The sequence below is a fragment of the Salmo trutta genome, chromosome 4, assembly GCF_901001165.1.
Source record: "Salmo trutta chromosome 4, fSalTru1.1, whole genome shotgun sequence".
Lineage (NCBI taxonomy): Eukaryota > Metazoa > Chordata > Actinopteri > Salmoniformes > Salmonidae > Salmo > Salmo trutta.
The window spans coordinates 17,800,391-17,824,941 of record NC_042960.1 but is presented as its reverse complement, the minus strand read 5'-3'; the positions used below and the strand labels follow the sequence as shown (position 1 = coordinate 17,824,941).

The 24,551-nt window shown below is 44.5% G+C and overlaps 1 protein-coding gene across 1 annotated transcript in view; it reads left to right on the top strand.

Annotated features, from left to right (window-relative positions):
• The first annotated feature begins 285 nt into the window (after positions 1–285).
• The window catches only part of LOC115191960 (double C2-like domain-containing protein beta), a 46,650-nt gene continuing 22,384 nt past the window's right edge, over positions 286–24,551 (top strand). The window contains exons 1-5 of the mRNA XM_029750021.1: positions 286–458; positions 2,742–3,195; positions 6,078–6,157; positions 7,165–7,239; positions 17,017–17,126. Coding sequence (XP_029605881.1) covers positions 2,760–3,195; positions 6,078–6,157; positions 7,165–7,239; positions 17,017–17,126 — 701 coding nt within the window. The 5' untranslated portion in view covers positions 286–458; positions 2,742–2,759. The remainder of the gene's footprint in view (positions 459–2,741; positions 3,196–6,077; positions 6,158–7,164; positions 7,240–17,016; positions 17,127–24,551) is intronic.

The following is a 24,551-nucleotide window of genomic DNA, read 5'->3' as shown; positions in this document are numbered from 1 at the left end:
CTGCGGGTGTCTCAGGGGGAGTTGGGGATATGCAAAAAACACATTTCCATTACACGCTTGTGTGTTACAGGACAAAGATAAACACCCCCCCAAATAATAATAATTATTATATTGAAATGTGCCAGCAAAGGGCAATGAAATGTCAACCCCCCCCCCCTCTGTTTAGTTAAATACCTCACTGCGGAGCCACTGAGTGACAGTACAATGTACATGGTTGTACACGGTGTGCGCGCACAACCGACTGTGAGAGAATTTAACGAGAAACGTCACAACCAAGTGAAAGGGAGGGACAGGGGAGGAGAGAGAGAGAGAGCGGGAGAAAGAGAGGGAGAGAGAGAGAGGGGAAGGATATATTGAGTCAAAGCAGCTCTGCTTGCTCCTCAGTGTTGTGAGAGAAGAGACAGAGGACGTGTGAGAAGACAAGATGGAGCGCTGGAACAGATGAAGACTGTCACTGGGTACGTGTCTCCGTGTCTCCGCCTGTCTGCATGTCTCCGACTGTCTGTGTGAATGACTGACTGTGTCTGTGTGTGCATGTGTGAGTGAATGAGAGTGTCTGTGTGTACATGTGTGAATGACTGACTGTGTCTGTATGTGCATGTGTGAGTGAATGAGTGTGTCTGTGTGTGCATGTGTGAGTGAATGAGGGTGCGCGTGAACGCTGAAGGAGCTGTAAGTCAGACAGTTTGAGTTTAGGCGATGCCTGTGTGTAAGTCTGACTTGGTGAGAGCGCGTGTGTGCCTGACGGTCTGTGTGCGTTTGTGAAAGAGTAAGTGCGTGTGTATCTTCAAGAAGCTGTAAGTCACACTGTTTTCTCTCTCTCTGTGTAGTACTAACTGAGTAAGAGCGTGTGTGCATAATTCATGTTAGAGTGGGTGCATGCGAGAGTGTACAGATATGCTGTGAGTACAGCCAGTGTGTATGAGTTTGGGTTTCCTATGGAAAGACAGAGAAGTGTGGCTGTAGTAAAATGTGGGCTTTTTATTGAACCATTTCTTACATTGATGAACGATTCTGGATTGCATTCGGGTGCTAGCTTAATTTGAGGCAAAACAAATGGTTTATTATCTGTCTGTGTGTCTGCTCATTTGTATGTTTCTGCGTGTGTCTCTGTGTGTTTGTCTAGAGCACAGGAGGTTGGTGGCACCTTTATTGGGGAGGACGGACTCGTGGTAATGGCTGGAGCGGAATGAGTGGTCGTATTAAATACATCAAACACATGGTTTCCTGGCGTTTGATGCCATTCCATTTACTCTGTTCCAGACATTATTATCAACTGTCCTCCCCTCAGCAGCCTCCACTGGTCTTGAGTGTGTGTGTGTGTGTGTGTGTGTGTGTGTGTGTGTGTGTGTGTGTGTGTGTGTGTGTGTGTGTGTGTGTGTGGAGGGATTAGTGGTGTGTGTGTGTGTGAGTGTGTGTCAGTGGAGGCTGCTAAAGGGAGAACGGAGTGAATGGAATGACATCAAACACATGGAAATCATATGTTGGACGTATTTGATACCATTCCACTGATTCCGCTCCAGTCATTACTACGGGCCCGATCTCTCTAATTAAGGTGCCACCAACCTCCTGTGGTGTGTGTGTGTGTGTGTGTGTGTGTCTGTGTGTGTGTGTGTGTGTGTGTGTGCGTGTGTGTGTGTGGCGTTTAGACAGGTACCCCAATTCTGATCTTTTTTTCCACTAATTGGTCACATCAGATCTTTTTAAGAGTTGATCTGATTGGTCAAAAAAAAACTATTAGTGAAGAAAATAAATCTGAATTGGGCTGCCTGTCTAAACGTAGCCTGTGTGTCACACTGTGTGTGTACATGTAGGCTAAGTGAACAACAACATTTATAGCAATGTTTTGTATGGAATAGAACGTGATCTCATTTAAATAGCCAGTAGTGTAGTCTTTCAGCAATTACAATTTACACTAGGACAGAGGTATTAAAAGATAATGAAAGGAGAGGTACTATAATTAAATGTCCTCAATAAACAATGGGATGATTTCCATTTCTATTATAGTTTACCATTGATCTTTATGTAAAAGACGATTGTTCATTTCGTAGGTGACAGCGATTGTCTGGACTGGAGAATAAGACTTCAAGCACTGTTATGTAAATATTGAGGACAAGGTGGAGCGCTAGAGAGAGAGAGAGAGGGAGAGAGAAGTGGAAAGAGTGCAAGAGAGAAAGAGAGGTAGAGAGAAAGCGAGAGAAAGATGAGGGAGAGAGAGATGTAGAGAGAGAGGGAGAAAGAGAGAGAGATGCAGGGATTATCTTGTTTAGTAGAGGTATAAATAACAGTAAATGGAGAGAGATCAATTGAGTAGGACGATACACTGTCAAACATGAAGATATATTCGGAGATCTGATACAGTAGGACAACATTTTGACTTGAAAGTCTTATGAGATATTGGGAGTAGCTTATGTCAGTTCAGGTACTTGAAGAACAGCGTTATGTACTGTAGGAGAGGGAGGGAGAGGGAGGGACTAAAGACAGCAAAAGAACCAGGAAGTGAGATATACTCGATAAAGTGAGTGATACTATCGCTTTGTCTCCCACACTTCCTTCCTTTCCTCCCCTCTCATTCACATCTCCCTCTCTATTTCTCTCTCTTCATCTCATCTCATCTCCATCCCCACCCCCCACTACACACACACGTACGTGCACACACACACACACACACACACACACACACACACAAACACACACCTACCTACCTACCTAACTACCCACACACTCACGCCTACCCACAGTCCCATCCGGCGGTCCACATGAGCGTATCGAAACCTCCTCCGCCCCACTCCCACTTCGCCCCCCCACCCGACTCTTCCACCTCCTCCCATCTCTCCATCCCTCCTTCCTCCTCCACCCCATCCTCCCCCGCACCTTCTCGTGCCACCTCCTCTGCTCCCAGATCTCTCCCTCCGCCCTCTCCAGTCAAAATCTCCATGCAGGAGCACTTTGCTATCAACGTGTGTCCCGGGCCCATCATGCCTATCCCGCAGATCTCTGACTTCTTCCCGCGCTTCCACGACTTTCCCATGACGCCGCCCCCGCCCCGGGAGAAGAAGATCCTGAAGGAACCCGATTTCGGATTGAACAATGGAGGGGAGACGGACGGAGAGAATAAGGAGAAGGAGAGGAAACCCATCGAGGTGGACCGGGGGGAGAGGCAAGAAGGGGCGGATTCGGACGACGATGATGAAAGTGAGTGGAGGGGGGGATTTGGTGGGGGGGTCAGGGTTTAGGGGTTAGGGAAAGGAAGGCCTTTGAGTCAAGTTTGGTGTGTGTGGCTGTGTGTGTGTGTGAATCTATTTCGAAACATTCTACCGCCAACGCAAACATTCTCAATAAGATGCCATATCCTCAATTCATCTCAATGTTTACAATAATTAAGAACATTGCTTGGTAACACATCATTAGCCAGGGTTTTAAAGAAAGATAAGTGGGCCAAATGTTCCTTCTCACATCTCCAACAACATCCAATTAATATCGCATAAATCCGTGTTTTGATCCAAGTACATTTCAACGGAATGAGCAATACACAAGCACAAATGAACAGTGCTTTTTGGGTATATGAGGACGCAGAACAGAAAGGATTGGAAATGGCGAACTCTCATTTGAGAATATTTGACCATTTGTACAAAATACAAAACACATCCACAACCATTACACACTACCCTCTGGATGTATTCTAGCCACAACTGTTGTGGAAATGTTTTTTTTTCTGTGCATACACTCATCAAATATATACAGTGCCTTCAGAAAGTATTCATACCACTTGATTTATTCCAAATTTGGTTGTGTAACAGCAAAATGGATTCAAAATGGATGAACTCCCAAAAAATTCTCACCCATCTACACACATTACCACATAATGACAAAGTGAAAATTTAACATTTTTTGCAAATTTATTGAAAATTAAATACAGAAATATCTAACTTACATAAGTGTTCACAGCCCTGAGTCAATTGTTTTGTAGAAGCATCTTTGGCAGCTATTACAGCTGTGCCTTCCTGGGTAAGTCTCTAAGAGCTTTCTACACCTGGATTGTACAATATATGCACATTATTCTTATGATTCTTCAAGCTTTGTCAAGTTGGTTGTTGGAAATGACTAGACAGCCATTTTCAAGTCTTGCCATATATTTTCAAGACGATTTATGTCAAAAGTGTCACTAGGCCACTCAGGAACATTCAAAATCATCTTGGTAAGCAACCCCTGTTGAAATGTCCTGTTGAAAGGTCAATTCATCTCCCAGTGTCTGGTGGAAAGCACAATGATCAAGGTTTTCCTCTAGGATTTTGCCTTTGCTTAGCTCCATTCCGTTTCTTTTTTGATTCAGCTACCACTATGCTTGAAAATACAGAGAGTGGTACTTATTATGTGACTTGTTTAGCACATTGTTACTCCTGAACTTATTTCGGCTTGCCATAATTAAGAGGTTGAATACTTCTTGCCTCAAGACATTTCAGTGTTTCATTTTTAATTAGTTTGTAAAAATGTCCAAAAACATAATTCCACTTTGTAACGCTTGGGCGTAGTGGGTGCAGAGTCAGGAGCAGGAAGCAGAGAATTCAGGGTAGTGTTTTTTATAACACACAACGGCAAAACACAAGCCGCCCCAACAGCGAACTAGGGCGCACACAAAACCAAAGTGCCCAAACACATGGGACAGAACAGGTCGGCGCAAAATACGCACTCGCACCTTAAAATACAATGAGCGTCCAATCACAAGCTACACACAGATCAAACAATCCCGCACACAGGGCAGGCGGGCCTCCTGGCTAAAATAGCCCAGCTAATCAGCCCAATCCAAAAACAGGTGCACCCCATAAACGGAAAGGGGGAAAAGGGAATCAGTGGCAGCTAGTAGGCCGGCGACGACGACCGCCGAGCGCCACCCGAACAGGAGGGGGAGCTACCTACGGTAGGAGTCGTGACACACTTTGATATTATAGGGTATTGTGTGTAGGCCAGTGACACAAATCTCAATGTAATACATTTAAAATGAAGGCTGTAAGACAAGAAAATGTAGAAAAAGTCAAGGGGAGTGAATACTTTCTGAAGGAACTGTGTTTTACTACAGTCATTTTGACAATTGTGTACATCCGTTGGTCAAATTGTGTAAGGATGTAGTCAGTGTGGCTTGTGTTTTATTTGTTTGTCTTTCTGAATGTCATTATGGGTTTAACTGTGGGTGTTAAAATGAGGCTAGTGAATGAAGTTCCAGTTGTGAAGCCATATATTCATGCATTTGTCTCTGAGTGTGTGTGTGTTCTCTTTGAGTGTGTTTCTATGTGTGTGTACGAGTATGTGCATCACAGTCCATGTGTGCACAGCTGTCAAATTCTGTATGTTCGTGCGTGTCTCTGCTCATAAACTCGATGGGGTCCTTGCGGTGATTTATGTAAATAAATGTGTATCCTAGTTAATCACCGAAAACAAACATGTGCCTCAATATTCTCGCGGTTCAATCCCGACTCTCGAAGTCGCCGTTTGTTTATGTCAAAACCAGTTTCTGGGTACATTTCTCAGTGTCAGCTGGCACTGTGTGTGTTTAAGGGAAGTAATTGTGAGTTGAGTGTCTTCGCCATCATCATTGTCCCGCGTTGGATGTCGCAAGACTCGCTCCAAGTTTCGCCGACAGAGGGACACACACACACACACACACACACACACACACACACACACACACACACACACACACACACACAGTGTGTGATTTATTTAGCTGTGTCAGAGTAATGTGATTCAGCCCTCAAGCTTATTTTCTTTCCACTCATGGCGAGTAATAAAAACAAGGCATGTTTTTTTAAGAGAGTGTCAGGAAAATAAGCTTCAGCGTATCCCGTTTCCAGAATTGTGCAGGAGGCTGGAGTTACTGGTGTTTGTGTTGGGGGGGAGGTATGCGTGTGTTTCTTTGTGTTTATGCTTATGTGTATTCATCGGTGTGGCCATCTGTGCGTGAATATGTGTTTATGTGTATTCAATTCCTTTATACACACTTTCATTCAGGCTGTATTCACAGCCAGGTCCAAACCAACAGCCAACAATGGACCGTCTGAATGAATTGTTTTGTTTTACAGCTTATTTGGGCACCCTGGAGTTCACCCTGCTCTTTGATCACGAGAACAACTGTCTACACTGTACAATCCACAAGGCCAAGGTAAGAAACTCAACCCTATACACCCCATACAGACTATTCTAAACGAGACTCCACTTACACCCCGAGCATACGCTAAACCATGTCCCTTCCACACAAAGCGTCCAGAATCAAAGTGCAGTCAGCTTAAGCTCTATCCAATCCACTGCAAGCCTTAGTTTAGCGTTGCAGCGTTGAAAGCCACTCCACATATCTTTTCCACGGAGACAGGCTTAGCTCTAACCCAGAACATTGAGCCAAGTCATGAAGACAATGGCACTTGCCTCGAAAACCCGGGAACTCTACTCAGTGAGAGAGAACCTAGGTTTATCTCTTGACAATGAGGCAGAGTTAAGTATTGATGCGATCCGGGCTAGAAAGATCGATTTGGCATTCAGTCCACACCAGACAAACATATTTTATACACCCCGTATGGGTATTATGGTAGATGTGAAGCTGAGATGCACCCATTCAATAATATACACAGACTAAACATGTGTCCCAAATGTTACCCCATTCCCCATTGACCAGCGCTATATGGGTCCTCGTCAAAAGTAGTGCACTACATAGCGAATATGGTGCTGTTTGGGATCCAGACGTAATCCTGTGCCTTCCTACCAGGACATTTCAGGGAGTTGCTATCGTTTGTCCATTTTTGGGAGGTGATTGACTGTGTTTATACACAGATAAGCACCCCAACTCAATGGAAATCATCGGTAGTGCTGGCACACCTTACATATTAACAGACTAGCTTGAGAAATGATGAACTTGGAATGAAAACGATTTGAGTAGAATGGCATGCGACACAATAGACAAAACAAGAGTAGAGTTGAACAGCAAAGGACATAATGCTCTTTGTCATGCCCTGACCTTGTCTGGCTTACAGCCTGTATTGTATGACTGTATGTCGTGTGTATGATAGTTAAACCTTGACCATGTGTGTGTGTGTGTGTCTATGTGTGTGTGTCTCTCACTGTGTATGTGTGTGTATGTGCATGCGTCTGTAACCATGCCTGTGTGTGTCTCCACAGGGACTAAAGGCCATGGACTCCAACGGACTGGCCGATCCATACGTCAAGCTCCACCTCCTGCCTGGAGCAAGCAAGGTCACTACAACCTTCCTATCCCTCATCAGCTTCCATATTAGTGGTACCCAGTGTGTTTCTTTCCACTGAAACAGCCTCACAGTGAAGTGATAAATGGTCTCACCTAAACCACCATAACATCTCGAACAGACGGGAGAGTTTTTCCTGCCGCTGGCGATAGCACGGCACTTAAGAGTCAGAAATTATTGCCATACTTTCACAGACATAGTCAATTTAAAAATAAATCGATTTTGAAATGAATCCAGTTGCATATATTCTGGATAATATGTTGAGTTTTGAGTGCTTCTCTGCTGTTTAGTGGACAGACAATACCACCTGTGATTTTGGCCAGAGCACTGGGCTTAATCAGGGTTTTCCATAAGCGCCGGCTGTCGCTTTTTCCAACTAACTAGGCTTCTTTTCATTTAAACGTTTCAATTCATTAGTCAGAAACCTCTGTATAGTCTTCTCCTGCTAGAATGCATCTTCTAGTGATCTATTGATAGCACATGCGCACAAAGTGCATGATTACAGGGAAATACCGCTGGTTGGCTGCAGTCAAAGTTTGGGAGAAGACAAAACCAAGACGCAGGTGAAATCGCTAAATTCCAAAGCCAGATTTAACAGCAATTAAAGTAAAGAGTGAAAAATGTAATGCTGCATGTGTCCCAGTAGCGTCCTTAGCTTAGCCAGCAGCCTTTTTCCGGCAAATAGGAAAAGGAATGGGGAAGTACAGGTAGACAGGTGGGATCCTGTTCCTGTTGTATCCAATGGAAGAGGAGGTGTTTAATCCCTGGGTCCTTAGCTTAGTGATGATCTTGGAGGGCACTATGGTGTTGAACACAGAGCTGTAGTCAATGAACAGCATTCTCACGTAGGTGTTCCTTTTGTCCAGGTGGGAAAGGGCAGTGTGGATAGAGATTGCATTATCTGTGGATCTGTTTGGATGTTATGCGAATTGGAGTGGGTCCAGGGTGCCTGGGATGATGGTGTTGATGTGAGCCATGACCAGCCTTTCAAAGCATTTCATGGCTACAGATGTGAGTGCTATGTACCTTGGCGTTCTTGGGCACAGGGACTATGGTGGTCAGCTTGAAACATGTAGGTATTACAGATCAGTGAAGACACTTGCCAGCTAGTCAGGGCATGCTCTGAGTATGCATCCTGGTAATCCGTCTGCGGATTAACCTGTTTAAAGGTCTTACTCAAATTGACTACAGAGAGCGTGATCACACAGTAAACCAGAACAGATGGTGCTCTCATGCATGGCTCAGTGTTGCCTGCCTCGAAGCGAGCATAGAAGGCATTTAGCTCGTCTAGTAGGCTTGCGTTACTGTGCAGCTCGCGGCCGGGCTTCCCTTTGTAATCCGTGATAGTTTGCAAGTCCTGCCACAGTGTCTTCTTGGAAGAGGCAGCTCTAGCCTTTAGTTAAGTGCAGATGTTGCCTGTAATCCATGGCTTCTGGATGGGATGTGTACATACTGTGGCAACCTGGGAACCAGCAGGAAGCTACAAAGTAAGGAGCAGGACCTTGGTCAGCTCCAGAGGGCTAAAGAGGCCAAGGTGAATCAGCACCATGGACAGATATAAATGCACCAGCTGGGGCTGGTGATTCAACACCAATACTTCCCAGTCCAGGTGCTGCAACCAATTGGCATCTGGAATTGGTCCCACTTGTCCGTCATTACCCCAAATGGGTATAAGTAGAGGTGCAGTCACTCGGGCGCTTGGGCAGACAGGCAGAGGGTACACCTAGACCTTAGAAGAACCGAAGAAGAGGACTCATTCCCTGGAAGCACGCCACCCGGCGCAAGTTGAGAGCAAGTATTGAAACCCCGACTCATCGCTCTCTCTCTCTTTTGTTGTTCATTACCACAGGCGGTCCGAGGAGCCGCCACGCCTGACACAGAGCGACCCACCCGTTACCTGAGAGGCCTTTCAGTTGTTTTTCTACCCTTCCCGTTCCCCCAACCTTTATTAAAGAACAGCTTTTGTTTGAGCACCGCAAAACGGTTTCGCGCTGTCTTATTTTATTGTGAGTTTCACCTCTGACTCCCCTGAGCTGCCACGGTCACTGTGGGGACAACCTCATCGATGCACTTATTAATGAAGCCGGTGACTGATGTGGTAAACTCCATCAGATAAATCCAGGAACATATTCCAGTCTGTGCTAGCAAAACAGTCCTGTAGTTTAGCACCGCTTCATCGGACCACTTCCGTATTGAGCGTGTCACTGGTACTTTTCGTTTCAGTTTTTGCTTGTAAGCAGGAATTAGGAGGATAGAGTCATAGTCAGATTGTCCAAATGGAGGGCGAGCTTTGTATGCATTTCTGTGTGTGGAGTAAAGGTGATCTAGACTTGTGTCTCCTCTAGTTGCACAGGTGACATGCTGGTAGAAATGAAGTAAAACGTGTTTCAGTTTCCCTTCATTAAAATCACCAGCCACTAGGAACGCCGCCTCTCGATTAGTATTTTCTTATTTGCTTACGGCCCTATACAACTAGTTCAGTGCAGTCCTAGTGCCTGTATTGGTTTGTGGTGGTAAATAGACAGCTAGTCTCTTGGTAAATAGTATGGTCTACAACAGGGATCATCAACTAGATTCAGCCGTGGGACTATTTTTTTCTTGGGGGCCGGAAAATAATTACAAATGATTTGTAGAACTGCAAATTGAGCGCAAGATGCCCAAACAGATATAATGTTTGAGAAAATCATAATCATTTCAAACCTTGCTTACATTTGTATACAATCACGTGTCTCTCTATTATGCGTGGGATTACTTGGAAACAGATGTCTTAAATTAAAATCATTTGGAGCTGATTTCCTGGTGTTTTTACAGTATTTTATGTCCAACAATAAAAAATTATAATAATAAAAATAAAAAACGTTTTTTTGTATTATTTTGCTCATGAAGCTTGGGGGGCCAGTTGGGGAACCCTGGTCTACAGCTTATCATAAGGTATTTTAACTCAGGCGAGCAGAACCTCGAGACTTCCTTAATATTACAGATTACGCAGTTATTTTGTTGTTAACAAAGAGTCACAGCTTCCCCCCCAACCTTACCTGACGCTGCCTTGCGGTCTTGACGATGCATAGAAAAACCAGCTAGATGTATATTATCCATGTACTTGTTCAGCCACGACACTGAGAAACATAGGATATTACAGTTCTTCCGGTCACGTTGATAGGATAGTCTCGATCAGAGCTTGTCCAGTTTGTTCTCCAGTGATTGTATGTTCACCTGTAGAACTCGGGGTAGGGGTAGATTATTTATCCGCCAACGTAGTTTCGTCAGGGTGCCCACACGTTGGCCTGTCTTACGCCGCCTTTTCCTCTTCTGAGTCTCTGGGATCAGGGCTTAGTCCGGGGTGAGCAGTATGTCCTGAGCAGCTGATTCGAAGTAGAAATATTCATCCAAATCAAAGGTTACTGATCATTGTTTTCATTCATAGGAAAAGATGGCAGAAACATTGTCGGTAAACGGGAACCGAATTGCGTCGGTGAGATAGCTGTTCATTTGGCTACCTAATTTGCATACAGGTAGTCTATTACTGCTTTCTGGCGATTATCTGCAGATATATTATGTTGAATCCTCACTGCAGGAACAATAGGTAGTGGAGAGAGAGACTCATTCTGTTCCAAAATATGATAAAAGAAAAGAGATTATTAAGGTTCTAAAAGCTAATGTCATGATACTTATTGCTATTGCTATATATTTATGTTCAGTAAATGCATAATGTTGTTTCTTATCTCATTACCACACTTAGCTCTACATATGAGCAAGTGCCTATTCGGTCAACACTTACAAAATGGACTGTAAGAGAAATTGATAGATTTTAGTTCTGATCAATTCAGCAAGATGTTGAGGCCTTAACTATACTATTCTTTGTCACACTATCAAGAGGCTCCACTTTTATAGACAATATACTGACGCAAAGACAGCGCGTTTGCGCAAACAAAACAACCCTTGCAACAACCCTCGCAATATGTACTGGAATTACATGAACTTTTTGTTGAACAAAAGTATTTGAATGTGAAGAGACTGTCACTGGCAAACATGGTTACAGACCATCATGCAGTATTCCTTCCTCGTGGAGAAAACCACATGAGTGAATTTTAATAGGCTACACAAAGTAAGCAAAACAATGACATGCATCACTCTAACGTTGTCTAAAATGATGAATAAGATACTAACGAGATAGACCTACACATGTGGAGATGTACAAACTATGGCATAAAGAAATGATGAGCGCATAAGAGGCAAGCCGTCATTTTGGTTAAGACATGAGTGAGCTGAGACGGATGATCAAATCAAATCAAATTGTATTAGTCACATGCGACGAATACAACAGGTGTAGACCTTACAGTGAAATACTTACTTACAAGTCCCTAACCAACAATGCAGTTTAAAAAATACGAATAAGAAAGGAACAAGTAATTAAAGAGCAGCAGTAAAATAACAATAGCGAGACTATATACAGGGGGTAACAGTACAGAGTCAATGTGCGGGGGCACCGGTTAGTCGAGGTAATTGAGGTAATATGTACATGTTGCATTATGTACAGGTTGAGTTATTAAAGTGACTATGCATAGATAATAGCTTAGAGTAGCAGCGGCGTAAAAGAGGGGGTGAGGGGGGGTGCAATGCAAATAGTCTGGGTAGCCATTTGATTAGATGTTCAGGAGTCTTATGGCTTGGGGGTAGAAGCTGTTTAGAAGCTTCTTGGACCTAGGCTTGGCACTCCGGTACCGCTTGCCATGTGGTAGCAGAGAGAACAGTCTGTGACTAGGGTGGCTGGAGTCTTTAACAATTTTTAGGACCTTCCTCTGACACCGCCTGGTATAGAGGTCCTGGATGGCAGGAAACTTGGCCCAATTGATGTACTGGGCTGTACGCACTACCCTCTGTAGTGCCTCACGGTCAGAGGCCGAGCAGTTGCTATACCAGGCAGTGATGCAACCAGTCAGGATGCTCTCGATGGTGCAGCTGTAGAACCTTTTAGGGATCTGAGGACCCATGCCAAATCTTTTCAGTCTTTTAATGGGGAGTAGATTTTGTCGTGCCCTCTTCACAACTATCTTGGTGTGCTTGTATCATGTTAGTTTGGTGACGTGGACACCAAGGAACTTGAAGCTCTCTTGCTCCACTACAGCCCTGTTGATGAGAATGGGGGCTCAGTCCTCTTTTTCCTGTAGTCCACAATCATCTCCTTTGTCTTGATCACGTTGAGGGAGAGGTTGTTGTCCTGGCACCACACAGCCAGGTCTCTGACCTCCTCCCTATAGGCTGTCTCGTCACTGTCGGTGATCATGCCTACCACTGTTGTGTCATCAGCAAACTTAATGATGGTGTTGGAGTCGTGCCTGGCCGTGCAGTCATGAGTGAACAGGGAGTACAGGAGGGGACTGAGCATGCACCCCTGAGGGGATCAGCGTGGCGGATGTGTTGTTCCCTACCCTTACCACCTGGTTGAAGGCCCATCAGGAATTCCAGGATCCAGTTGCAGAGGGAGGTGTTTGGTCCTTAGCTTATTGATGAGCTTTGAGGGCACTATAGTGTTGAATGCTGAGCTGTAGTCAATGAATAGCATTCTCACAAGCCATAATTTCAATTAAGACATGAGCGAGCTGAGACGGATGATATGCCTATTCGTTCTGCACTTTTGAAATGTACAGCAACAGAATTCAGAACATGGGCCTTTCTTACTGTATTCTCCCTGTACACCAAGTCAGAACCGTAGGATAAATAACGGGGGACCATAAGCAGACAATGAAAGCTCTTACAATATTCGATGATGACATTTCTCTAAAACAGGCTACAGGCTACTTGTGCACCACCAAGTCAGAACAGCAGGCTAAGTTCTGACGGCTAGAGGGACCAAATTCTTAGGGTGAGACACATGGGCTACTAACAGCTTACTACACAACATACACTTACTTTCCTAGCTACCGTATACATAAAGTATGCCCTTGGCATGCTACAGCACTTATACAGCAGCATTTTTAAAACCATTTTCCTGCAATTCTATATTGTTGTTTCTCAACAGGGAATCCATGTTTACTTGACAGAACACAACCTTTTTTCTTAGGTTTTTGCCACAACAAACTAAATTCAAAGAGTAGACTAGATGTAGTTTTTGCCACAATAAATTACACTGAAAGAGTAGACTAAACTAGTTTTTCGGACTAAATTACTACTCTACCGCCTACCCTCAAAGTCCCACCCACAGTGATTGACAGGTCTGAAACCCAACCAACTCTGTGACTCACAAACATCCTGCCCCCTCTCCTGACAGTCCCACCGACAGTGATTGATTGACAGGCCAAACTGTTAAAGGTCAATCCAAATTGACACATTGGTTTCCTTACCCTAAATGTCCACAGTAGCAGAGCCAATAAAATACATAATTTGAAGAACAAACATAATTATGGCAATTCATATATTGCAGTAAAACTTTCATCTCAAGAGAAGACAGGTTTAAAGCTGCAATATGTAACTTTTTGGGCAACCCTACCAAATTCACATAGAAATTAGTTAGATCTGTCATTCTCGTTGAACACAAGTCTAAGAAGCAGTAAATATGTTCTATGTGAGCTATTTCTTTGCTTCCCATTCTTAAGTTTTGTTTTTGCATCATTTTACAACAGACTGAATTCATACATTTTCAGTAATTTCAATTGTAAATGAATGTCTTTCTATTCAATACCACAATTTATTTTACAAATCTGGGAGGTAAATTTGTTAAAGTATTCAATAATTTAGCTGTGTATTTCGGATGAAATCGTGGCAAAATTGAGCTTGTTCTGAATTTTTTTTTTACCCCACCCGAGAACTCTGTCTGGCTACTTTTTCTATTTGGCTGGCAAGTCCATGTACTTGGAAAAAACTGGGCTTTGGCTTTAGAGCTAAATGTAACTAGCTAGCTAATGTAGCACGTTGACACGCTACATCGACTTTGAAAAGGAGTTGTTTTGGCACTTTGCTGATTAATGTGGTATTTCTCTGTGCTCCACAGCAATGTTTTGGTCCCACTTTACTGGCTTTGTTTAGATTTCGGAGTTGTTCTTGTGAACGGTCGGGAGGATTTGGCAGCCGACACAAAATCTTCTCATGTGGTTGTTTGTTGGTGGCGGCCGCATAGAGATAGAGACCGGTATTATAAACACAATGTCTGTGGTCAAACCCCTCCAAAAATACAGCAAACAAAGCTACTAGGTCTGTTTCTGTTTATACCCCCCCTCCTTTTGTTTCACACCCTGTTTCTCCACCCTGACCTCCGTCCCCATCTCTGTCACTCTCTCTCTCTCTCTATGTGACCCTCTATGACCTTGGAATAGCAACACAGTGCCGAGGAGGAGGGCTGGAGGTAAAGGGGGAGAGAAGGGGGGAGGGAGGAGGGGGGAGATGGATGAAGGGAGGACAGCAGCGGGCGGTTGTTATGGAAACAGCGCCGATTGTTACACTACTCACGTCAACAGGCGAGTGTAGACCGGGGGGGGGGGGGGGGGGGGGGGCGTACGTCAGCACATACGTAAGTACCCACAAACCCCCGTTTGGTAAATATCGACCACACGAGTCTACAGCGCCGAGGAGTGGGGAGCACGTGAGTGTGAAACAGAGGATGACAGGCGGGCTGGCAGACGGCAGGGAGGGACTCACACGCGTACACACCATCTTGCACACACAGGGGCACGAGCACACACACACACACACACTCTCCTCTCTCAACCTTTCTATTTTTTTTCTAACTCACACACACACGCACACACACTCACACACAGAGATACTCCCACATAGATATACACACTCCTTCACACACCAGCGTCCACACATACAGGGGCACAAGATGATTACTCATACTAAAGGAACGCTGGGCTCACATGGACAGACACACCTGACTAAACACACCTCCACAGAAACACACACTTGTTCTCTCTCTCTCATGCACAAAAACACAACACATGCCTTTACACACTCTCTCCTCCTCACACACACTCACACATTACACAGAGAGAGAGAGGAAGAGAGAGAGAGGGATAGAGGAGAGGGAGAAAGAAAGAGAGAGAGAGAGCAGTGGCGGTTCTAGATCATTTCAACTGGGGGGGCCAAGCTGGGGCCAGTTGTACTGTTAGAGGGGCCAGTTACATTAGACGTTATTGTTGTCATATCGATTTCTTCACTGCATTGCAGGCATTAGCAGGCATAAGACCGCGTTGCCACTGTCTAATAACGGATGTAAAAAAATAACGATTGCAAAAATTAGTTATGTAAAAATTATTTCATGCTCCACATTTAGGGGGGCCACAAGGGGTCCCCCAGAACCGCTAGTGAGAGAGAGGTGAAAAGAGAGAGAAAGCGAGAGAGCCGTGAGAGAGGTTCTTGGTGTCTGCCCGGCTCGACGTTCTCATCTGCTCCCTGTCCTAATTGTGGCGCATGGAGAATGAGCTTTCTGAGTCACAGTCTTAGCCAGTTGTGTGCGTGAGCTCGGGGGAACAGGGGAGAGAGGAAGAAAGGGAGAGAGGAAGAGAGGGAGAGGGTCCATATAGATGGATGGGGGGAGTGAGTGAGTGAGAGGCGGAGGGCTAAAGATGAAATATTTAGGGAAACATGTAACACCATTGATGACGAGGGGAAGGGAGCAGGGGAGAGAAAGAAATAGATGGAGATGAAGAGGGAGGGGAGCCAGGCAGGTGATTTTTGCTGACACCATATGCTGATTTGGACGGGGATGTACCTGGTTGTATAGGTGGGAAAGATGAAAAAGAGTGAGGAATGGAGGAAGAGAGAGGGGGGGAGAGATTTGAGGAAGAAAGAGAGAGAGAGACAGAGATGTTTAGAGAAAGAGAGAGAGACTGAAGGATGGAGAGAGAGAGGTAATTAGCTCCGGAGCACCAGAATGCCCCGGGGAGTGGGGATTTAGGCTCGTGCTTGAGTACCTCGAGAGTATACAGTTCTCCACTCTCTTGGCGTGTTTGTGCGTATGTGTGTGTGTATGTGTGTCCGTGTGTGTATGTGTATTTGTGTATGTATCTGTGTGTGCACTGGGGGGATTCAAGGCTGAGTAATTGAGGAAGCGTGCCTGGTCTCGGCATCAAAACGAAAAAACAGCCGTTGTGTAACCGAGAAAATAAATGAAATATGTAAAACAGCAGCACATCCTGGAGGCAGCTTATAATGGAAAATAGTCTAGAGCTGGCTAATGTGAAAACCCTGCCTTCTCAATCATTCATGAAGGGGAAGTTAGCGTAGCATTATCGGACGGTAACGCTAGGCCTTTCATCATTGAGGGGCTTTGATTTTTCATGCTAATTGTGTTAGCGCGTGTTAATTGACAGGTGCTTGTTTGCGGGTCTGGCCGGTAGTGGTGCTAGCAACAGGCTAGGGGGGACAGACAGACAGGTGAAGTGGGGAAGCCTCCTGTCCTCCTCTATAAAATAGGTGAGCAGATGTCTACCATTTCCTGAGGGAAGGAGAGAAATTAAGTTTCTCTCTCTCTCTCTCTCTCTCTCTCTCTCTCTCTCTCTCTCTCTCTCTCTCTCTCCCTAATTATTTCCCTCTTATCTCTCTCTCTATCATCTCAACTCCCTCGTACTCCTCCCCAATTGACCCACCTCTCTCTCTCATCTCTTCCCATCTGTCACTCTCTCGATTGCCCATTTCTTTCCCTTATGCTCCCAGACGCACCGTTTTCTATACTCGCTCTCTTCTCTTTCCCTCTTTCCCCAATCCTTTCTCTCCTCCTCTTCTCCCTTTCCACCTCTCATCCCTCTCTCCTTCTCACGTTGGTCCCCTGCAGGCGAACAAGCTCCGCACCAAAACACTGAAGAACACTCTGAACCCGGTGTGGAGCGAGACGCTGATGTACCACGGCATCACCGCTATCGACATGACCACCAAAACCCTCAGGTACTGAACTACAGAGAACTACAACTCCTATGTGTGTATTATACTGGCATATATTATAAAACAACTTGCCTACAGTTCCCAGAGGTCCATCTGGCCAATTAATTGTCCCGCGGACGAACCAAAAAAACTGCCATGCACACCGGCCAACTGTTCCATTAGCTGTCGCCGCGGTAACCCACTCAGGTGTTGGCTCTCGTTCGTTCTCTCGAGTCTCAGCCCCCTCATTCATCGAGTGCTCTTGATACGAAGTGCTGAAGTGATTGAGGTCGAGCGTGGCAACTTTATGCGTGTGTGTGTGTGTGTGTGTGTGTGTGTGTGTGTGTGTGTGTGTGTGTGTGTGTGTGTTTGGCACCGTCATGATAATGCAGCAATGTAAAACAAATGCCTCAGGGATATACACACAGACATAGGCACCCATACGCACGCACACACACAGTGCCTTCAGAATGTTTTCACACCCCTTGACTTTTTCCCCACATTTTATTGTGTTACAAAGTGGGATTAAAATGGATTTAATTGTCATTTTCTTTCAACGATCTACCCAAAATACTCTAATGTCAAAGCGGAAGACCATTTCTAACTTTTGTTCCAAACATTATTAGAATAATAAAAATTCTAGTGTGTCTTTTTAGATAAGTATTGAACCCCCTGAGTCAACCCATATTAGAATCACCTTAGGCAGCAATTACAGCTGTGAGTCTTTCTGGGTAAGCCTCTAAGAGCTTTGCACACATAGATTGTACAATATTTTTACATTATTCTTTAAAAACATTCTTCAAGCTCTGTCAAGATGGTTGTTGATCGTTGCCAAACAACCATTTTCAAGTCTTGCAATAGATTTTCAAGTCGATTTAAGTCAAAACTGTAACTTGGCAACTCAGAAACTTTCCATGTCGTCTTGGTAAGCAATTCCAGTGTAGATTTGGCCTTGTGTTTTAGGTTATTGTCCTGCTGAAAGGTATATTTGTCTCCCAGTGTCTGGTGGAAAGCAGACTGAACTAGGTTTTCCTCTATGATTGTGCCTGTGCTTAGCTCTATTCCGTTTATTTGTATCCTATAATATTCCCTATTCTTTGCCAATGACTAGCATACCCATAACATGATGTAGCCACCACCATGCTTGAAAATATGAAGAGTGGCACTTAGTGATGTGTTGGATTTGCCCCAAACAAAGCTCTTTGTTTTCAGGAGATAAAGTTAATTTCTTTGCCATATTTTTTGCAGTTTTACTTCAGTGACTTATTGCAAACAGGATGCGTGTTTTGGAATATTTTCCTCCTTCTTTTCACTATGGAAGACAGATTTCAGTTGAATCCATTCAGTTGGACAACTGACTAGGTGTCCCCCTTTCCCCTTAATGTCATTTATTGTGGAGTAACTGCAATGTTGTTGATCTATCCTCAGTTTTGTCATATCACAGCCATTAAACTCTGCAACTGTTTTAAAGTCACCATTGATCTCATGGTAAAATCCCTGAGCCATTTCCATCCTCTCTGGCAACTCAGTTAGGAAGGACGCCTGTATCTTTGTAGTGACTGGGTGTGTTGATACAACATCCATAGTGTAATTAATTACATGCTCAAAGGGATATTCAGCATCTGCTTTTGAAATGTTTACCCATCTACCAATTGGTGTCCTTCTTTGCGAGGCATTGGAAAACCTCCCTGGTCTTTGTGGTTGAATCTGTGTTTGAAATGTACTGTTCGACTGAGGGACCTTACGGATAACTCTATGTGTGGAGAACAGAGATGAGGTAGTCATTCAAAAATAATTTTAAACACTATTGCACACAGAGTGAGTCCATGCAACTTATTATGTGACTTGTTAAGCAAATGTGTACTCCTGAACTTATTTAGGCTTGCCATAACAAAGTGGCTGAATACTTATTGACTCAAGACATTTCAGCTTTTAATTTTGAAATAATTTGTAAAGATTTCCAATAACATTACACCACTTTCACATAATGGGATATTGTGTATAGGCCAGGGACTCACAATCTCTATTTAGTCAATGTTGTCGTGTCAATCCATTTAAAATGTAGAAAAAGTAAAGTGGTGTGAATACTTTCTGAAGGGACTGTACACACACTCCTCACCCCCTCTCTAATGCATCCGATCTGGTGTGTGCACTGGACAGATACCCTCTGGCATGCAGTCAAGGGCAGACACTGGGCAGAGAAGCCAAGTAGACCCCATTCACCCGAGAAACAGACACAAACACACACACACACAAACACACACACACACACACTCCGTCTCTTTGTAGATAAGGTTTCAGGAAAGACCCTGAATGCCCAGGGAACCCACCTGACCTCCAGCCAAGGAGACAGCCCCCAGACACAGGCCAGCACAGAAGCTCGGTAGAGCCAGGAAAGGGAGGACAGAATGGAAGATAGAGAGGGAGGGGTTCCAAGAAAGAGGGGATTAAAGATGGGAGAGCGATGCCAGGGAAAGGGAGGATAGAGGAGGGGAGAAAGCCAGGGAATGAGGTGAATGCCAAGAAACAGGGGAATAGGTGAGAACAGACGGGAAAGGAAAGGGAGGTGAGGATAAAAGAGAGAATTGGGGTTCCAAGAAAGAGGGGATAGAGGAGGAGAAAGTGAGGGAACAGGAGGAGAGAAAGAGGCACAGTGCTTAGGAGAGGGGGAACATTTTCAGATGAGAAGGAGAGGGAGTGGGATAGAAAGAGAGAGTGGGATGCAGGGCAAACCAAGAAAGAGAGAAAAAATTGAGGGGAGAGAGAGAGAGAGATGGAACGAGAATGGGGCAGAGGAAAGGGAAGAGAGATGGGGTAAAGAGAAAGAGAGAAAGGAGAGAAAGGCTAGGGTTAGATAGAGAAAGACAAGTGATGGAGTGAGAGACAAAGAAAGCGGGAAGGCAGACCGAGGGAGATGGGAGAGGGCGTGAGTCCCAGTCTGTGGGTACCCTGACATGCTGCCTGCCCCCTGGCTTGGCCCCTCTGTGAGACCTGCATCATCAGTCCCAGCAGGGTAGATCAGGAGGGGGGGGGGCTACTCAAAACTCTTCCCCCAACACGGTGCACCGCCGAGCTCAGCCTCTCCCCATGGGGGCAGCCTGGGGAACCAGAGCTGTAGAACTGGATAATGTCTGAACAGCAGGCTTTACACTTGGGCACAATGACTGGGAAATGGGAATTAGCGCAGCATAGGCAGTGGATGTGAATAGGGAATTGTAGCGTAGCATAGGCAGTGGACGTGAATAGGGAATTTTAGTGTAGCATAGAGTGGATGGGGATAGGGAATTGTAGTGGAGCATAGGGACAGATAATGCTAATGTGCATTTAGCATCCAGCAAGGACTTTTAGTGTGTTTTATATCTTCAGGCGCAAGGCATTAGCTGTAACTTCAATTCTTCCAAACTGCTGCCCCTATACTTGTTAGTAGACTGCAGGGGTGGGTCTTGGCAATTGTAACTGCCAATGAGGTACAAAAATACCAAATGTCCTCCTCTTATATCATATTTCTTGGCTGCAATCAATAAATGTATGACAAAGGGAGACATTAATGATGAAAAGTTTAGCATTCTGCTAACTAATGATTATGGTTAGGATTGGGTGAGGGGAAGTTTATTGTCGATCTGTACCCAGGGTAAACTTGACCCCGAAGAATCCTACTGTCAGTCAATGGAGAGCTCCATAGCGTTGTAGGAAAAGTATGTTGGCTCGGTGTGACAACCACGGCTACTGTCAACACCTTGTCATTGCCCAGGCAAGACCGACAGAGTGCCAGTCTTATGGCAGAACTCCATTTTTCCACCCCTCTATCTCTCGACAGTAGAACCTCAAAGATACAAACCTCAGAGTTACGGGCCGACCAGTCAACTGAACAGGCAAAATCAAACCAGTCCAGTACACATATTAAATGAAGAAAAAAAATGAACTTTATAGTATCTGGCTAAATAATTAGAAAACACATGTAACTACGCAATAAATATCTTCTGTAATGGTTTGATGCACAGTGAATTTCAAAGTTACAGACATTTCAGTTCAGCCGACATGTTCGTATCACTGAGGTCCTACTGTATCTCTCTACACTGAGTATGCAAGACATTGCACTTTCCATGACATAGACTGACCAGGTGAATCCAGGTGAAAGCTATGATCCCTTATTGATGTCACTTGTTAAATCCACTTCATTCATTGTAGATGAAGGGGAGGTGACAGGTTAAAGAAGGATGTTTAAGCCTTAAGACAATTGAGACTTGTATTGTGCCAGGATGAATGGGCAAGACAAAATATTGAAGTGCTGTTGAACGGGGTATGGTAGCAGGTGTCGGGCGCACCGGTATGTGTCAAGAACTGCAGCGCTGCTGGGTTTTTCACGCTCAAGAATGGCCCACCACCCAAAGGACATCCAGCCAACTTGACACAACTGTGGGAAGCTTGAGAGTCAACATCGGCCAGAATCCCTGTGGAACAATTTTGACACCTTGTAGACTCCATGCCCCGATGAATTGAGGTTGTTCTGAGGGTAAGGGGGGGTCCAACTCAATATTAGGAAGGTGTTCCTAATGTTTGGTATACTTAGTGTATCTCTATCTGTCTCTCTCTATCGCTTCTTCACGACTGCTGAGGTGCAATGCAGACATACCACCATCATTTCATATAGAATGACACATAAAATGGTTACAGATCCGTCATATAAGAATTGGTCAAATGCACGTTACTGCGACCCTGCTGTATATCTCTGATCCACCTCTACGCAGATGACACCATTCTGTATACTTCTGGCCCTTCTTTGCACACTGTGTTAACAACCCTCCAGACGAGCTTCAATGCCATACAACTCTCCTTCCGTGGTCTCCAACTGCTCCTAAATACAAGTAAAACTAAATGCATGCTCTTCAACCGATCGCTGCCTGCACCTGCCCGCCTGTCCAGCATCACTTCTCTGGACGGTTCTGACTTAGAATAACTACAAATACCTAGGTGTCTGGTTAGACTGTAAACTCTCCTTCCAGACTCACATCAATTATCTCCAATCCAAAGTTAAATCTAGAATTGGCTTCCTATTTCGCAACAAAGCATCCTTCACTCATGCTGCCAAACTTACCCTCGTAAAACTGACCATCCTACCAATCCTCGACTTCGGCGGTGTCATTTACAAAATAGCCTCCAATACCCTACTCAACAAGCTGGATGCAGTCTATCACAGTGCCATCCGTTTTGTCACCAAAGCCCCAATACTACCCACCACTGCGACCTGTACGCTCTCGTTGGCTGGCCTTCGCTTCATACTCGTCGCCAAATACATTGGCTCCAGGTCATCTACAAGACCCTGCTAGGTAAAGTCCCCCCTTATCTCCGCTCACTGGTCACCATAGCAGCACCCACCTGTAGCACGCGCTCCAGCAGGTATATCTCTCTGGTCACCCCTAAAGCCAACTCCTCCTTTGGTCGTTTCTCCTTCCAGTTCTCTGCTGCCAATGACTGGAACGAACTACAAAAATCTCTGAAACTGGAAACACTTATCTCCCTCACTAGCTTTAAGCACCAGCTATCAGAGCAGCTCCCAGATCACTGCACCTGTACATAGCCCATCTATAATTTAGCCCAAACTACTACCTCTTCCCCTACTTTATTTATTTATTTTATTTATTTTGCTCCTTTGCACCATATTATTTATATTTGAACTTTGAACTTTCTTCAAATAACAAATCTACCATTCCAGTGTTTTACTTGCTATACTTTATTTACTCTGCCACCATGGCCTTTTTTGCCTTTACCTCCCTTATCTCACATCATTTGCTCACATTGTATATAGTCTTATTTTTTTCTACTGTATCATTGATTGTATGTTGTTTTACTCCATGTGTAACTCTGTTTTTGTATGTTGTCAAACTGCTTTGCTTTATCTTGGCCAGGTCGCAATTGTAAATGAGAACTTGTTCTCAACTTGCCTACCTGGTTAAATAAAGGTGAAATAAAGTAAATACAAATAAATAAATATCTGCATCCCACATGGCAGCCGATTCCCTATATGGTGCACTACTTTTGACCAGAGCCCTATGCTATGCATTATATAAGTAGTAGGGTGCCATTTGGGATGCAGTGCATGCCTCACACTGATTAAGATGTAGAGAACACGGTTGGGGTGAAATTGTGAGAGTATCATGAAGAGCCTTCTGGTCCTGACTCGCACGCACGCGCGGCAGGTATGACTAACACGCTGGAACCAACAGGAACCACTGTCACAGGGGGAAAAAAGAGAGAGAGAGGGAGGGAGAGAGAGAGAGCACAATTACCCAGGCGACAGCCCAGAGGGATATGCAGGAAGGTGAGAGAACATCTGAGAGCAGTAGAGTAGTAGTAATTGAAAGAGTAAACACGACCAGCCTTGTAAAATGACTAGCATACCGCAGTTGTCATAGTGACATGAGAAAAACTCAAGGCCATTCTCAGTTCTTAATAAAACATCTCAAGTGCACTATAGAGGCACAAATGTACTCTCAATTTAGTTTTTTTGCGGACCATATTTCTTCAACACAAGATTTGCTAAATGTAGGCTTGTTCTACTCCTCACTTCAAAACTAAGGTTCCGATCAGAGCTGTTCCGCAACACACAGAGACATGTCTATCTGTCTGTCTGCTGCAGTGGCGGTCAGTGCCGCTTATGATGAGGGAGATTAGCATGGCCTTATTTCTATTACAGCATTTTGGATGGCTGTCATTCATATTCCATTCACCCAGTTCAATGTAACATCGATAGGTTTAGGCTGCTACGTGATACTGACATTTTTCCTATACCCATGATGAGGTTGTTACAACCTAGCCTATGAATGAACATTTACAACGTAGATGCACACAGGTCGAGAGAAAATGTTGAGATGACAGACAGTGACACATGGACAGACAGCAACACATTCAATACACCCCTGATCACGTGTAAACACAGTTCACATTCATAGCAGCCACGTTGTATTCCTTCTCGCATCTATGCGCTCTCCTCCTCTCACCTTTTCCCTTCGTTTGTGGACTTCAATGCACAACACATCAACAGTATGTGACCAGGCAAAAAAACAAAAAAACAAGCCAAACCATATCCTAACCACACATCGTTGTCACCATATTAACTAAACTAACGTTCTAGTCAACATAGCTAATTGAACTCATGCATTAGTAAACCCCCTACAATTATGCAGTAACGTTACAGTCACTAAGCAGTATAGCAGTTATACCAGTGGGCCCTGGTTGAAATAAATAAATAAAACCAAAAGCTTTTACCTTGACATGGAAGAGTTCCTGTGTTGTGTTGGATAGTCATAGCCAGCTATCTAACATAGCATCCCTGTGTTTGAGCTGGGTGTTTTGAATAGGCCAAACTAGCTAGCTGCATTCGCTAGCTAAGTGAAACTGAAAGTGAAAAAACAAATTTGAAATCTCTATCTTTCTCTTGCTTCTCCTTCA